The 17,752-nt window shown below is 39.4% G+C and overlaps 1 protein-coding gene across 5 annotated transcripts in view; it reads left to right on the forward strand.

Annotated features, from left to right (window-relative positions):
* Positions 1-1,537: 1,537 nt before the first annotated feature.
* lrba (LPS-responsive vesicle trafficking, beach and anchor containing) overlaps positions 1,538-17,752 on the forward strand; it is a 148,028-nt gene continuing 131,813 nt past the window's right edge. For 2 of the 5 annotated variants that reach the window (XM_015018937.1, XM_015018938.1), the window contains exon 1: positions 1,544-2,580. In XM_015018937.1, coding sequence (XP_014874423.1) covers positions 2,404-2,580 — 177 coding nt within the window. In that variant the 5' untranslated portion in view covers positions 1,544-2,403. Of the gene's footprint in view, positions 2,581-17,752 lie in introns of all 5 variants that reach the window. The other 3 variants (XM_015018939.1, XM_015018934.1, XM_015018936.1) reach the window with 3 other exon arrangements.

Here is a 17,752-nt window from a genome sequence, read left to right on the forward strand (position 1 = left end):
TTTTAGTTTGGATGTAAAAGCACTAAACAAGAGGAATTCAGTCAAAGTTTCTTGTGGCAACTTTCAAGAAGAGGGAGCAGAATGAACTAAAGCTTTATTACCCAATTCAATCTGAGCAAAACGGATGAAAAGAAGCAGCAAAGTGTGTGGGCAAAAAGTATAAGAGTCAACATTTCTCAGTGTAATTGGAATACAAATATAGACTGGCAGGAGTAAAGTCTGGACAGTGTGGATTTGAAGCGAATGAGAATTAAATGCAGTTGGACATGCCATTGGTGTAACGTGTATGCGAAAATCAGCCAGAACCCAAAACGCAGCCAAGACCAGAGATCAGCTCAAAAGGTTTATTACTAAATAAAGGGAAAGGAGGGGGTTCCACAGGGGAGTGGTCACACTGGTGAGTGAGGAGGTGGAGGACCAGAGGGGTCGGGAAGCCAGCTTGGAGAGTGTAGGGTGAAAGGGCAGAGGGGGACCGCGGGGACTCAGGGAGGAACTAGATGACAGGGACAAAATCCACAAACCAGAGGCCAGTCGTATACACAGTCCAGGGTCATGCACAGGGGTTTCTCAGGCAAAGTAATCCAATAGACGGCAATCAGGAGGCAGGGTCAGGACCAGGCAGGGTTCAGCAACAGGAGGGCACAATCTTCAGAGCAGAAGGAAAAAGGCAAAAATCAGTGGTCAAAAAACAGGCAGGATCAGGAAACCAGAAGACTACTTGGAACATGGACTAGGCTTGAAAGCTGTGACAGTGGCAACAGACGATCTCGCACTGAGCTGGTGACGAGTAGTTGTTTAAATAGGCAGCAGCACAGAGCAGGTGAGGGTAATGAGTAATCAGCACACAGAAGGTGGAGCTGAAGGGATGAAATCATGACAATTGGTAGCATTTTAAAAGTGATCGGTACATTTTTTAAAAATTATTATTACTCTTTTACGGACATTACTTACTTGAATGGCGTGTTTTTTTTGTCTTTCATATGTTTAAGAATGACTAGAATAAGACAAAAAAAAAAGACTGTTGCTAATGTTTTATTATGGCGTATCAGGAATGGGGCAAGTGTGCTCTATTTTAGATAAAAATATGTTAACAAGTAATAAGTTAACAGCATGGAGTAGCGGCTTAGAAACACAGACATATAGATAAACTCTGAATCAGTTTTAAAGGCTGTAGGATGAAAGAGAAATTATATATATATATATATATATATATATTTTTTTTTTTTAATTTTTTTTTTTTTCAAACTTCGTGCAACAAAGCGAAACCGGGCTACTCTACTCTTTTCTGTTAAAAAAATATATTTCCCCCCTGATATTCAATTAAAATTTTCTGAGAAAATGAAGTTTAGATCTTTATTATCAATAAGATATAATCATCAAAATTAATGTTTGGAATATATCAGTCTGTGTTTACTGACTTTTTGTATTTTATGGGTTTATTTTTTTAAATTTGAATTACTGATATAAAGCCAGATTTATTGAGATCGACCAGTTTTGTCAAGGTCGTATAACTATACAGAACCACCAGCAATTTGCTTGCTTATCAGGTGGACAGAGAAAACAGTTCTGGTTTTGTTGATTGTTTCTCAAATGATCCTGAGCAGAGGCTGAGGCTAGGAGTGAGAATGCCAAGAAATGAGCGAATATTAATTGAACTGCAGCATTCTGAGAAGCCACCTGAGCGGCTCACCTGCCTCAGAGCTGAATAGACGTTGGTCTGTATAGCGCATGCGCCGTTCATTCTAGGGTTCCACTGTCATGGCGGTGACGAACTGAAGCTACCCGGGCAGATCAGGAAGCAAACCCAGCGCAGCTGGCTCAACCTTGTCATTTAACCGAGTCTCCGGAGCTTCCCGGGCAGCGCCGAGCACACATCCGTCTGCTACCCGCTTCTTCGGAGCCGGACATAGGACTTCTCCCCTCCTTTGTTGGGAGTTTTCGGTTGTGAGTGTCAAGTGAGTGCACTCGGAGACAGCAGCAACTTCCACAGCTGAAGGGGAGAAATTAAAGTGACTGTCCAGAGGAGAGAGCTGGTGGAGCGGGAGGACGGCTGGCTGCTCGCTGCCTGCGGTGTGTGCTTTCTTCACGGCTTTAATCGCATCAATTAATCCGTGGGGGTATCAAGTTACGGAGCGAGCAGGACAGAGTGGAGGAGCGGTGACATTTCCGACCAGTACCACATTCCCCCGTTGCTCCCTCTTTACAGCGTCCCTCAAAAAACTACTTTAAATGGGAAGAAAAGAGCTCTGAGTATGTGTCTCTAGACCGATCACAACTCATCTGAAGGGGGAGACAGTAGAACCGTAATACCCCTAACCCCCTCGACGTCGGCTGCTCCCTCGCCATTGGAGGTGAACAGGTGCCTTACCTGTGAACGCTACCTGTCCCGTCCTTCCTTAGCAAATGGCTAGCGCAGAGTCAGCGGAGCCAGGTGATGGAAAGGACGGACGAGCGGGCGCCATGCAGCTCAACCCCGCGGTCCCCATCAGGGGGATCAGGATGAAGTTCGCCGTGCTGGCCGGCCTGGTGGAAGTTGGAGAAGTTTCCAACCGAGACATCGTGGAGACCGTGTTCAACCTGGTAAGCTGATTATGGGAGCTCAGGACAGGCCGTGGACAGACCTGTCTCCCTGAACTCTCACTCTGCTAGTGTGCCGTCCTGCTGAAATCATCATTTAATGTCATAGCAATTTCTTCTTTTACATGCCTTTTAACATTACGTTACATTGAAAAGGTATTTTATTAAAGTAAAAAGCGATTCCTAGTTTGATGTAGGTATTTAATAGTTGCTTAGTTCCTGTCTTTCACCATTTAAAGCTGCTCTAAACCTGTGATAACACATTTTGCTGGATGATATTGTGAAAGAAGTTATTGCGATAAATGATGTCATTTCGAGACCATTTTTAAGTAATATTGTGGTAATGGTATGATAATGCAAGAACATAAAGATGAATAAACTTTCGATTCTATTTAACACCGGAACTGGAAGACATTTTAAATATCCAAAATAAATAAAACAGAAACAAATAAAATGAATTATGAATTCCTTTAAAAAAAAGTGCTAGTTGAGACCAAAGCACCAGACTGTCATGCAGTTTTTGGTAGAAAAAGTGAGCGAGGAAAACAATAAATCACGTAAATGGAAATTATTGGGCTTGTTTTAATTTATCATGTGATTGATTGATTTATTACCTGTTCAGATGGACCTGATATTTTAGCAGCACAAACCAACTGAGACGGATATTGTTCATTTCTGCAATTGGATGAAATTAAATGTGTTAACTTTAACAGAATACCATTGTTTATTTTGGTGCCATATTTTCTGGTTCCATGTTGCTGTGGTAAAGTTATGATGATGAAGGCTGGTGAGAGCTGCCTTGGTCTGCCTGATCAGAAATCAGAAACATGCTGGCTTCTTAAAGTTTACTCCCCTCCTGATGAGTTTCAGCTGATGTAGGATCAATATGTAGACTGTAAAAGAACACGCTGATTTAATAGGTTCAAAGTTATTCAACAAATTTGATGTGAAAGCAAAGGATTGAACCTGAAAAGGGAGTATAGAAACTTTCAAATAATTAAAAAGTTTCAGATCTGTATGATGTTTAGCAAACAAGATTTCTGATGAGATTTTATGCGTCTCAGTGGTTAGAATAAATGTCAGTCATATGTAGTCCAAAGGTGATGTTTGTTACTGTTTTCACAGAAAAAAAATTCTGCCACGAAACAAAAGCTTGTTCTGCTTACAGTATTTTCAATATAAAGGGGAATTTCTGAAATGTTTTTGATGAAAGGTAGACCTTGTGCAGTGAAGTAAGCGTGTGCTCACACGTCCACTCCGTTGACTGTTTAAATTTAAATTTAGGTGGTGGGAAACATGAAATAGTTGATTTAAAATTTCTATTAATCTTCTGGAAAATCTGAGTTATTTTTTTTCCTGCCTAAAACCTCAACAATTATGCCCAGCTCTGTTGCTAATGGCAATGAAAAACTAAAGAGAACAGAACGCTTATTGACTGAAAAAATTACAGCTCCATGTATATTGCACCTTTTATAAAAAACGTCTTTTACATATTTGTTAAAATTGTCAAAAACAACCAATCAAAGCCAGGAGGATGGTCTTAGCGCCGTCAATCAACCTCTAGTTCTAGCTGCTCAAAGTACTAAAGATGACAAAACAACTTATCGCTACAGGAAAACCATAGTTGGTAGGCATGCTAACTAGCTTTAGCATTCAAGATATTCAAGAGGGGGGAGGATAAGCAGCATCACATGGAGAGTTATTGACAGCACTAAGACTCGCCTCCTGGCTCTGATTGGCTGTTTCTAGTTAGCACTGAGAGAAGGCGGAGGAGCTTGATCCATTTTATTTTCCCCACAGATTATGTCTACCAAACTGTAAAAAAAAAAATTTTTTACACAAACATAAGTCATGATGAACCAGAAACATTGTGAGCCTATATGACAAATGTTCCATTTATTAGTTTTTAAATGCTTATGATATCTACATTTGTAGCAAATTGTAAACATTGATGAAAATTTTAATCAAGACCCATTGTTCATAAATGTAATGACAAAAAATGTGAATTGTTGATGCCTGTATCCCTTTGGAGTGCGCCCCCTGCTGGCCTGGGAGTCATAATGGCAGATTAGAGTGCTTATGCTTTGGGAGAAATCTGCATTTCATACTCCTGATATAGTTTATAGTTCAGCCGAAGTGGATTTTACGTTTCAGAACTGGAGCAGAGAACTGCTTCACTTTCTAGGAGGAACTATAGGTTAGATTAGAGAAGCTTCTGCAGATGTTTTGTGTGGCCAGTCGCAGCAGGTGCCCTCCCAGGTCACCGATCGGGTAGTTCTGTTTGTCTGATAGCGAGCTGTAAAGCGACCTTAGTCCACGTGCGTGAGACTGACTGAATGAATGAATGGAGCTTTCCACAACTAGGAAGTGTGGCATTTAGGGACGGAGCATGCTCAAGCAGAGTTTCCGCTGTGGAGGCGGGAGGAGAGGTGAAGGTGGAAACCTGCAGAACTGCTTCGTCACCGTTTGCCAAACAATGGAGCCCTGTAGAGAGGGAGCCTCGTCCTCCATGTCTGTAGTCATTAAGTGAACTGCGACTCCCACTGTGGAGACAAATGAATCACAGGCAGTTGTCTTCAAGTGGCTGTGGCCTCATTATGACAAGCAGTCTGCCGTTATTAAATCATGAAAACATAAAATACTAGGTTTAGTCACCGTCAGCTTGTTTGCATCATAAGCATGTGAGCTTTGAGTGGCTGTGGTAGAATATGCCTTTTTTAAAGTTCATTTTATATGCATATTATCTAGATTTTTCAAAAAAATCATTTTATTCAGTTTCACATCCCTTATCCAACTGAGTCCAGTATTCATATTTCTAATTACTGCACATTATTTTTATGCTACTGTCTTGTACAGTATGTTATTATTATTATTATTATTGGTTAGTTTTAATCTTTCTTTATATATTATTTTAACACTATACATCTACACACAGGCCTGTCGTGATAACACATTTTGCTGGATGATAAATTGTCCCAGGAATAATTGCGATAAATATAATGTTTTCAGACCAGTTTCAAGTGACATAGTGAAAATGGCACAATATGCAAGTTTGCTCTCGTAGATAAATAAACTATAATTTTGTAAAGAACACTTGACACTGGATCTGGAAGATATTTTAAATATCTCCAAAATACCCCAACTAAATGACCAAAAACAACGTAGAAATAAAATCCCACACACAACCAAAACCTAAAATGAAATGGATTATGATATGTCTGTAAACAGAATTTCTGTTCCAAAGCTATTAATCAAATCAGAATAAAAGTTCTCGAACTCCTTTTAGTTTTTTATTGCTTGTTGTGACAGGTTAACATCAATTTAGCCGTTGTTGTTTCTAATCTATTCCACACAAGATATGATAAAAATGTAGACTTGTCTAAGCTCTGGTGGGTCTCAGCATTGAAGTTCAGCGTAATTCCTGTACAAATAAAAGTTTGTAAGGGCTATAATTCAAAAATATCATAAATCATCTCGCGTTGTGAAACATCCTTCCATGCCCTTCCTCTTGTCTCTGTCTGCTGTCTTCACCTTCTTTTGGATCCTTCCTGCGTTGTTTCCTCCTCTACATGCATGCTTCGTTGCATCATGCTTTCTGCTGTAGGTTATTTGTGTGTGAGGCTCACCACAGCGGTAGTTTTCATGACTTGACACTTGGGCTGAGGCCCAAACATCAGGAGGCAAATTCATTAGACAGCTGGCTTTGTTTGTGCTGGGAGTCAGTGATTTGGCCACAGAAGAAGAATCAGTGTTGCTCCCTCTTTATAAATGTATCTCCTGTCTCTGCCGTTTGCAAAAAGTTTTCAATTTTTGAGACTCAAAAGTTGAAAATTCTCCGCTTTTGAAACTCAAATTTCAAAGTTTTATCTAAAAAAAAATTCAGAGATTAATAACTATTTCTGAGTTTTATTTGGCAAATTTTCAAGTTTTCAAACTCGGAGATTTCCTTGTGTGTTTTTTTTATTTATTTATTTATTTAGAAAATTTCTGAGATCTTCAAAATTTCAGATTTTTTTTCTTTCTAGCAATTATTTGGCTTCTGAAGCTCAGAAATGTTTGTTTTTTGGTGAAAATTTACTCCTTCCATTTACACTGCCCCACATATGCTGTAGTAGAAAATCAACGACCCAGTGAGTCATTAACACTTTTTCCTCTTTTGAGAATCAGAGCAGTCTGTATTACATGTCACAAACTGAGTTAATAAACTGAACCTGGGAACTATGTTACGACTTCAAACAATAAAATGACAGAAAATAATTGAGAACTTGGGTTTAATCCCATAAACGGCACACTATTGCACCTCCTCGGTTCTGCTTCACCTGGATCCGAACGGCTGTGTGGTTCTGTCTAATGCACCTCGTCTAATGCTCCACCGACTCAGGTGTTGCCTAACGAAGGTCCATCCCAGTTCAGCCCAACCCGCCTCCAGCTTCATCAAGCTGAGTAAACAGGAACAGCCCTATACAGTATTTACCATCTTCTCTTGTCACAAAAACATTTAATTAAAATCACATTTCACCATATCTAAAGTTTACACTGGATTCCGTCGGCAGTTAGTGAACTGTTTCCCTGCTCTAACAAAACTATTGATTTAACTCTACAGCAGATGACTGGTATAGATGTAAAAGGTCACCGTCAGTTCTGAGGGGGTGTGTGCTCTACTTTACACTACTACCTAGTTTGTCATTGTTCAGTTGTGGCTCGGAAGAAAAAAAAATCACACACCACACGTGTTCAGCTAAAAATAAACCAAGGAAAACGGTTACCAGTGCACATATTTCAAGTCAGTCCCAACTTTGGAGAAAAATCAATTGGGCTTCTTGTTGTTGGGGAGATACTTGCATTTCTCTGGCCAGTAGTTATGAAAGGCAGGTTTCAGGGTATGCATTCAGTTTGTTTAGGCCAATGTGATGTAAATGCCACCCACAGGGTCACAGGAAGTAGGCCTGCTTTGTTTTGGTTTGGTGTCGCTTACTGAAGCCCTGAATGAGGGAAGCTGTAGGGAGGGGGTCAGTCTATGTTGGGTTGTGTACTGTAAGCATTTCTGAATGACCGATCCACCTGTGGACGTTGTTGGTCGATACAGAGGCGGATTGAACCACAGTTGAACAGTCAATAGCTGTGGTTCACCACATCAACATGTTCAATCTGTTCTTATGTCTGGCAGAGGGATAGAAAGTATGAGGATATTAAGGCTGCAAATAACAATTTTATTAATTGAGAAATCACATAAAAAATATTGTGATAAAACTTCAGTTCCGTATTGCCCTCTCCCAGTGTTTGGACATAAATGACAGTCCATAAAGAAACCCAGTACAGTTAGCAGGTCAATATGGACGCTGTGCGACCTCTAACCTTTCAGGCCATTGAACAGGTCAGTTGTCCCAACAAGATGTCTTTCATTACCTTCAATAAATATTTTGTTTGCTGATGTTCTTCAGGTAAAACAGGGTTTTTTGAAAGAGGCACACCACCTTAGCAGTACCATATCTTCCAGCTGCAGCGCCCCCTGTCGGCCATATCGCAGCTCGGGCTCCATATGAGGCAAGACGCCCTCCACCACAGCCTTGTAGGGTGTTGGTAGCATTTGTTTCGGTTTCTTCAGAAAGTGCTAGAGGCCTGTGAAGAACAGCATGCCTGCATGTCAGAGGTATCTGGTGAAAGAACGGTACAGTTGTGATGTGGATGGTTTACAATCATTCCATTATAATAGATGAGAAAAGTTGTGTCTTCAGGGCAGCACTGTGCTAAAACAACCTTCAGAAGAACTAATGCTAAGTTCTGCTTACACACATTAAAAACCGAAACATGTTTTCATAAAAGTTTTGAACTAAACGGGAACAGATTAACATTTTAAATTAATCTGTTCTTAACTAAAAACATTTATCTTTCTGACATCAGCTAAATGTTTCCATCAGACGTTGAGCCAGAGTTGAAGAAGTTCTCATTGGAAGTTGTAAAACTAGTGTGGTGCTGTTTGAAGTTAACAATTTAAGCTAATCACTGCGTTCTCTGTATTCAGACAGGAAGGATCAAACTAACAAACTCTACAGCAGTGTTTGTGGTTTAATGAGGTGGAAAAGGTAGTTCACATCTCTGAACTACAGTCAGAAATGTGAAGGCATGAAACCGCCTTCACAGTTTCATGTGATATTGATGAAGAGCTCAGGATTAGCAGGGAACAACCCACTCAACAAGTTGGTTTCATTTAGTTTTTTCAACTTGAAATATTTTATGTGAGCAAATCTTCAAATGTGTGCTTGGCTCTCACACCTGATGTAGATCTTGATGAACCAGATACTACAGCTCATGGAGTGATGGGAAAGAATGAAAGTATTGATTAAAATCAGTGTTGATCTCTGTCAGTTCAGATAGTTTAGCAATATGCAGCTTTAGTTAAAAGTAAAATAACTAGCATATTAGCTGTCATCATGTTGCATCCTTGCATTTGCATTTTCTTGCTTCTTATTTTGATGTACATACTTATTTCAGTCTATTTTATTTTACATTCATATTTATATTTTTTATTTGTATATATACTTTTATATTTAAATTACTTGCAATTTCACACTTGTGTTATAAATTTTACATCATTATTTGTGATGTAAATAGCTTATTTACATCACAAATTACTTATATTTGCTATATACTTTGGAAGGGAGTAGTAGCCTGCCCACAGATAACCAATTTCCCTTTGAGAATCAGTAAAGTATATTCTGATTCTGATTCATTTTCTGTGGCCACCAATAGTTATGGGTTATGATTGAATCTGCCCTCATTCACATTTTCAGAAAAGAGAGACTGAAATTCAGTCTAAAATGTGACTTCATAAAAACTCCTTAACTGCAGTCGCAACAAAAATTAGATTTTCTATATGAATAAATAATAATGAAAAAGGAACATGCTAATATCAGTGTGTCCATGTAGCTAAGGCCACATTTGGACTCAAATCTACACCAGTCAAGCTACACATTTTAATGACCTTTCTTAAATTAGAGATTCACTAATCCAATATTAATATCTGTATCAATCCATGATGATAATTCTGGATTGGGTATTGATGACAATTCTATACTTTGTGCTCTGAGTGATGTCATGCTTTACTATTTTACATTATGTTCAAAATTCCTAATTATACCTTCTGAACCATTTGAAAGTTTATTTTTACGTTTGACAAGCCAGTCGACCTGTTGTTTTTGTCAGTTTATTTATTTTTTCCCATTGACTGTTCTATTCCTAATTGAACTGACTGAACAAATGAAAGTTGTTTTTACATGTTTGAAGTTTATGAAGATATAGGTGGATGTAAAAGTGATGTACTGGTTCAGCTTTATAAAATAAATATGTAATTCACTATACTTATGTCTGTGTTTCTTAAAAAACGAAACATCTTAAGTCAATTCAGCTTTGTTTTTCTGTAGTAAACCTCAGAAATTGGTATTGGAAGTGAAAACAGTGTATCTTTACAGTCTTACCATGAACATGATGGTCAGTATGTCACGCCCACATGTAATGAGGCATCAGGTGTGGGTGGGAACCACTGAGACGGGGTTTAAAGGTGTGGGGCGTGTAGGCCACTGGGTGGACCCTCCACATCCCACACACTCCAGTGAAATGGAATAAAGGGAGCTCACTGTTGTTCAACCCTGAGCACTCCTGAAGCCTTTCTGCTCTGTGCCAGGGGAGAGACCGCAGCTGTCGGCAAAAATGGTTTCCATCTGACTGATCTAAGTCACAGTCACACTGGCAAATCAGCGCAACACACTCTTCATTTACTTTTTCTCAATTTACAGCATTTCCTTCAGCTAAAGTGGCTCCTCTGTTAGTCTGGACCCCAGCTTTCACAAATAATATCAAAGTTCCATATAGCTATTGATTAGTTTTTTGTATTAAATATCTAAAATACTTCCAAACTGGTCACATGTCCTTTCCTGTTTTATCCTCCGTTTTCACGTCACATCCTTGCTTGTTTTTAAGCAGTTATGAAGCACGGTGAAGAAACCTGAAACTGCTGCTGCGCAAGTTACTCAACAGGTTGTTGCTAGGTAACCAAAGAGTGAATGAGTTAATTGATGCCTCAGGCCTTCTTTTGCTCCCAGTGAGAGGTTGAGTGGATAATGTCTTTCCTGTGCTCACATCCCCCAGAATGATGTGTGGTTCTGGATCGGAATTCAGAGAAATGATTGAATATTCTATCGGATGTATTATCAATTGATATTGATCACGTGTCCATCACAATATAAATTTTTGTTTTACTGTCCAGCTCTTCTCATGATCTTGTTGCTATGTTACCACAGCACCTTTCTATGGGTTCCTGACCAATGCAGACCTGGATCTGCAGCTCCTAAGATGCTAGAGGAGAAAATGTTCATTTGCTGCTTAACTAGACCTGGTCATAATGTTATGCCTGATCAATTGATAATTGCTTTGAACTCAGATTTGATTCCATGCAGGATTAGTCTATTTAAAGGAAGCAAATTAAAAACCATTAAGTTGCTATCTTACTTGAAACTGCAGTTATGTAGTTTGGATGTATCAATGGAGAAAAACACTTGGGAGTTTTCATCTTTTTGATTTCCTCCTTGTGTTTTCTAGATGAATGACTCGTATTGTGAGCTATTTTTAAAGTTTCATATCTGTGTTAGCGTTTGCACCATGTGTTTGGCTGCTGTGTTGTTAACTCTGATGACCCTCCTCCTGGTCCAGGCTTGAATCGCTGCAGGCTGACCGCTTCCTTTGCTTCTTTAAATATCCTGCTTCTTGAACGTACTATAGCTCTGAAGCAGCGTCAAGCAATAATCTATGTTTACTATTTTAAAAAACTTTTTTTTACATTTTACTGGAATTACAAAGACACGTTCATTCTTTAAAATTAGATATAGTTTTTGAAATAGAGATAATGAATTCTGATTTGAAATGTGGCTGCTAAATGGATGGTCAGAGGAATGACGGGTTTGTTCGCACACACTCTGTCAGTGGTGAAGGAAGGTTGGATCAGAGTGGTGTGTGTGTGTGTGTGTGTGTGGCGTTCCTCTAGACATTCTCTGTCCTCTGTGGCAACAACAGAGCAGTCTAATCTGACTCTTGAATGAAATGCTATCTGCTTCTCTGTTATCTGCTGCAATCAGCCCAGCTTCACAGTCACTCCTCTTCCTCCATGGAGGCTGAAAGTATGAAAGCATCTGATGTTTTAGGCCTAACTGCTTCTCCTGCTCTGTAGCTGGGATGCCCCCCCCAAAACCCCCTTTGCCCAATAGGATGAAGTCTTATTTATAGTAGGAGATGAGAATCAATTGAGCAACAATTAAAACCCAGTCTGAAGTAGAAATCTGCAAATCACTGACTTTAAGGTGCGTGTGTGTGTGCAGCAGAGGAACCAAAGTGGTCCTACAGTGTGTGTTGAAAGGAAATTGCACGTAAGCAGAACAGTGCCGATTTTTCGATATCAACAAAACAAAATTTCGCAATTGCGGCGTTTCCATTAAATAAGAAATGCGATTAAAATCACACATGAATACATTTGTTAAATAACATGCCGTGCCATCATCCCCTACCACTTCCTGTGGTCTTCTCTGTCATTTCTGCCAGTAGTAGCATCCCGTTGTTGATCACATGATGCAAAAAAGTGTTTCCATTGCATTCGCCGATTACCGATCTTTATAAAAACCTGGCCTGTCGATTCTGATCTTGGTCTAAAATGTTGCTAAATATAGCAATGAAGTTCCTGAGTTGGCAACAGTGGAGTGACTATTGTTAACTGAACATCCAGTCAAAGCTCTCTCACAGGAGAGCAGAAGAGGACAGTGGTTGATTTTTAGACCTTTGCCGAAGCAGATAAGATCAGGGATAAGATCGACTTCATGTCTAAGTATCGGCCAATCATCGATCTCCCGAAATTAAGAAACTAGGCACTGATAAATTGACCGGTGAATAAATTGGTGCATCACATTTCATTGTTTCTGAAGTTGGATTTTTCAAGAAAGCTCAGGCTCTCTGATTCCATCTCTCCATCAAAGCAGTGCTTTGTGTGTTTTAACTTGCAAATATAACTGAATTCAAATGTGTATTCAGAGCAAACAGTTATAAAACCTTCAGCATGCTGCTGCTCTCCACCCCCAGTCCACCCATAGGGAGCTGCGATACTGTTCTCAGCCACTCCTGAGCTCCTTTGTTGAGCAGGATTTTAGGAGTAGCAGCGGAAGCGCCAGTGACAGCTCAGGATAAACCTCAGGAAGCCTGTTGGGCTGGAAGGAACTACTGCTGACCTCTTCCTGGATCTAATTCCAGGATTTCCCCAATTTTTCCAACACTACGTTTAGGCATGATGCAAATTTCAGATTTGTGGTTCCAAAAAGGTTTACTGTAAAGCACTACTGCAGTGCAAGATTTCAGGCTTGAGGCTACAGAATTTCTTGGTAAATGAATAATACAGGAAGGCATGTTCTGTTAATGAATTACAGTTTTCATGTGGATTGTTTTCATCCATTTGAAGATTTCTGTTTTGGGGTTCCTTAAGCTGAAGAGCAAAGCATGTCATAAATTATTAAAGCCTTTTAAATGTGTTCTGCTGAAGCTGTTTTACTGTGATAAGTTGTTTCTCCATCATTAAAACATTTGGGACCCAGTACATAGGGTTGATTGACAGCACTAAGACCCTCCTCCTGGCTCTGATTGGTTGTTTTTGGTCGGGAGCAGTGAGTTTCTTCAGATGGCAGTAGTAGTTCATGGAGGAGGTTGATCTTTTCACAGATTATCTGTCTCATATCATAGTTGTCATGACATAGTGACAGTTTTAACAAGAACATGTTCTTTATAAAAGTTGAATACTGCAGCTTTAAGAATTGTACCAACGTACATAATTCCTCACTGTCTCAGATAAACATTCCTCAAAAGTATCCGTCTCCTGTGGATGCTAAAACCAGATAGTGGAAGCGGATTAAAACACGGCAACAAACTTCTGAGCAATCTCATGACACTTGGCACAGAGCTCTGTGGAACCAGTTTGTTCCCCCTGGTCTTCTGGTGTCGAATTTGGCAGGCGGTTTCTTCCCAGAGCACAGATGTATTCAATCCGCTGGTTATTACACTCATAGTGAACAGCTGACTCTGTAGACGTTGACTGATGTGAGGACGTTACGCTCCTGGACTTGACCAAGTTGAATGAATGTTTGTTCTATCTGATAAGGCGGAAGGCTTTGAGGCTTTAGTTGTTTAGGTGTATGGATGAAGTCAGTGGACACTAGAGGTGGGATCTATTAAAAACTGTTTATCTGCTAACATATGCAGAGTTGTGCATTTTCACTCATTATTTGAATATAGCTAAATCTTTTAGATGGATCCTTTCACATGCAGCTATTTCCCCCAGCAGGCAGGGAGGGTCTTCAAGTCTGAAGTCTTATTGCGGTCCTCCATGGACCAGTTCAGGCTGAAATTCCTCACTAATGACTAATCCTTATCGCTTCCCTCCTTCACCTCCCTGGTCCATACGCTCCGATCACATGTTCAGGTTCTAGTAAGCAAACAAAAGAAGACATGATCTTCGCTCTGGTCCTCATCTCAAGAAAAAAACAATTCTTCCACTTTCTGCTCTTTGCATTATTCAAATCTGTGCTGATTTCTCTCAATGCCAAAGACGTCTTTTCTCAGAGGACGACCTGTTTCAGTAGCTTGATTCAGTATTTTTAATCCTCTCCACGTTGAGGATTAAAATGAGTTAAACTTGCTGGAGCTAAGTGACTGCCTCTGGGCGGAGACTCAGTCTAACGAGGGCCGTTTCCGCAGAGGCCTTTTCCTTTTGTTGACAATAGCAGCCAGCCTTCAGTTTAAACTAGATGGGATGATAGTGTGTGTGTATTAACGTGATCGGACCCTCTGTTTGTTCCCTTGATGTAGCAGTCAGTATATGTCTATTCTAACATTTGGTTCTCTAAATACAATCAGAGTTTATGGTTTGTTTTTCCCAGTTTGCCACTGTTTAGTCTTCATAGTAATTGATTTATTTTAGTTTATAGGTGTTGCTAGACTTTTTAATTACAATTGAGCACATGCTTATACTGCAAGTTATTGTCTGTTTGGCCCATCTATAGAGCATCATAAAGTTTTGGCTACAGCCTAGGAAGCTTTCAAGTCAGATGTTTGAATATTCCTTGGCTTGTCAAAATGGAAGAACAGAAAAATCTGATTGTAAGAGGTGGAAAATGGCACCCACCAGCTTTTTTTCCCATTTCAAATATGTGCAAAACTTTGTCGATATTCCGCTAATGTCGACAAAAACACAATCTTGCAGTTGCAGTGTTTCCATGAAATAAGAAATGCAATTAAAATCACACATGAATGATTTTGTGCATGCTATAAGTCATCAAAGTCATGCCGCGCCATCATCCTCCAACTGCTTCCTCTCGTCTTCTTCGACGTTTCTGACAGTAGTGGCATCCGGTTGTTTATGTGATGTGGAAAAAGATGCTGCTATATCAATTTTGTAAAATACACAGATTTGGATACAGCTGAAAGTCCACCTCATCTTAGCGCAAAAATCATTTTTATCGAAATAGTTTTTTCAAAGTTGCTGTTTCCATTAAGCAAATTTATTTTCATAATTCCATTTTGCACAATTGTATGATTGAAGGAAGCGCAGTGACTGTTGCACAACTACTCCTCTAAATTCAAATTCATTTGGTTTTGATTTGCAATTCTAGAGAAATTCCTTATTCTAAAATGTAGATTAATTAACAGTTGTACCAAGTCATTACAAATGGTTTGAAAGATGGAATAATTGAACTGGTGTTGTATTTCTAGCATATTGGAGCTAAATTAAAGCGTGCCTTCCATCATATGCTGAGCTTCCTGTCTGTTTCTCTCCAAACCATGAGGGTCTATCAGCAGCTTAGTGAGATTGATATTTGGATATTGTCATATCACGACTCGTGTTGAGTCTCTGCTGATGCAGAGCACAGCCTCTTGTGGATGAATAAACTAAACTGTGTTAAGTTTGACACAGCTTGTTAAAATAATTTCACTTAAGAGAGCTGTTGAAAATGTAGGCCAGCGGTGAGCAGCACAGCCACTCTGCCACCATGAGAGGTTTCTTCCTTTAATTCACATTAACATGAATGTGGTCATTCTGGCTTGTTACATAAGCTGCCATTTAAAGTCCTCATGTCTTTAGTCCTAATTTACTGAATTGCATGTTTCTTTCATGCAAAATTAGATTTTAATATCTTTGTACTTAACTGAAAACTACAAAATGTCTGCAAACCTTCCACAATGGCTCTTTTATATTACAAATAGTTAAACTTAAGGGACTTATTATATAAAATTTGCTTTGGATGTTTTTCTTCTTCCATCTGAGTCTCTACTGGACTAAAAACAGTCCAAACATTAAAAGAACCATTCATCCGTTTTCTGGAAACAAGTTCATGTCTGTAAAACGAGCCCTTTGTAAGACCTCCTGATTTTGAAGTCGCTGCTGCTGAATCCTTCATTCTTCAGAATGCTCCACTTCTGCTTCTGGGTCCAACTCAGTCAAACATTCACCTTTGTGCATCTGTTTACAGCCATTTTGCGAGTGTGAACACTGAATTAGGGGGAGGAAAATGGGCGTGGTCAGCAGCAGCTTATTTGCATAAAAGTGACAGAGGCCTAAGACAGTTAATTCTGAAAGGAGCTCAAAATAGGCAGCAGTGACCAGGTGAAATCTCATTATCAGAGAATGACTTTGTTCAAAAATGTAATAAATATGTTTTCTCTATACCATAGACCATCCCTAACCTGTTGAAAAGAAGCATAATAGATCCCCTTTAAGAAGCAACTAATGTATTTAAATCTAGATGCAACACAAGCAGAATATAGCAGATCTTCAGTTCCTTTTTCTCTTTTTTTAATAACTGCATTGAATTTCCACTGCAGAATGATTAACGGTAGTAGCAATCTGTCTTTAGATCCAATTCTTATCGGGTTGGATTTTTTTTTTTTTTTTTACCAGTTTCAATCTTCCATATGAAAAGTATTTTAGTAGTCTTTTTTTCTTTTAATTTTTTAAGGTTTAACATTAGCTGCTCCTTAGCTGGATCTGTTTAGCTGGACTGAGGGGAAGAATGAGTGTCTGGTCTGTAGAGGCTGCAGGCGGCTGGTCTGGAGGAATTCAGAGCCTTCCTAGGAATTCCAGCCATTTTCAACACAGAATCACATTCAGGTCCTGTTGCATTAGCATGGTCTCAGTCAGGCTGTGCATTTAAATGTAAAATGATTAGAAATGACCCGATGGCAGGATAACTCTGCTTATTATTCTGCGGTTCTTTCTCATTTCACATTAAAATGCTTTTAGTTAAAAAAAAAGTACAAATTCTGCATGCTTGTGTAAATAGGCAAAATATTCATTAATGTAATTGTGTTATACCTCTGGTATTAATTAGTTGCAGGTGGGCTAGTTTAGCATCTGCTTCCTGTTTATTTCTAATATCCCATTTTCACTCAGACTGAAGGCTGAATATCTGCTCTGGTTTCATGTGTCTAAGTGGTCATCATAAGTGTGCAGCAGCTAGTTAACACAGTTTGACTGGTTTATCTCTCAGATAAAGTTAACTCACAGTTCATGTGTGATTCATTCGGCCTATCAGCAGCCTTTGTTGTTCTCCATGGAGAAGCTTGTTGTGCCGCGTGTTTCAGCCCAGTGGCTGCTGAGCCGCTCAGCCATGATTAATTCAGGCAGGCCTCTGGAGAGGAACAGCAGGCAGGGTTACCTGGAGATCTGGTGTCTGGCTGCCAGGATCACACCGCCGTCTATGGAGGACACCAGGCTGCAGCACCTGGAGAACAGCAGACATGCACAGGACGACATCACACTGAAGGGGCCGCAGTTATTAGTGTCATTAGATCGACATGACTGGATTTATTGTTTTAAATTGCTAAAGTTTTACTCTTAATCTCTTGGAATTTTTTAATTTCAGGCTCTGTGGAACTGTAATATTCTGTTTTAGAGACGCAAGTTATCAATTGATGAATTAATGTAAAGTTGATTGAGCTGGTTAAAACAGAAGTTAAAAATTTGCATTAAAAAAAACTCACATCGAGATTAATCTCAGAAATTTTCAAGAAAACAAAATCCTGAGTTTGAAAAGTCTAACTTTTTTATAGCAAATTTTCAAACTCAGAAATTTCCCAGTTTTTCTATATATAT

This window comes from Poecilia latipinna, unplaced genomic scaffold (assembly GCF_001443285.1).
Source record: "Poecilia latipinna isolate Pla-1442-1.1 unplaced genomic scaffold, P_latipinna-1.0 Scaffold2343, whole genome shotgun sequence".
In the NCBI taxonomy this organism is placed as follows: Eukaryota; Metazoa; Chordata; class Actinopteri; order Cyprinodontiformes; family Poeciliidae; genus Poecilia; species Poecilia latipinna.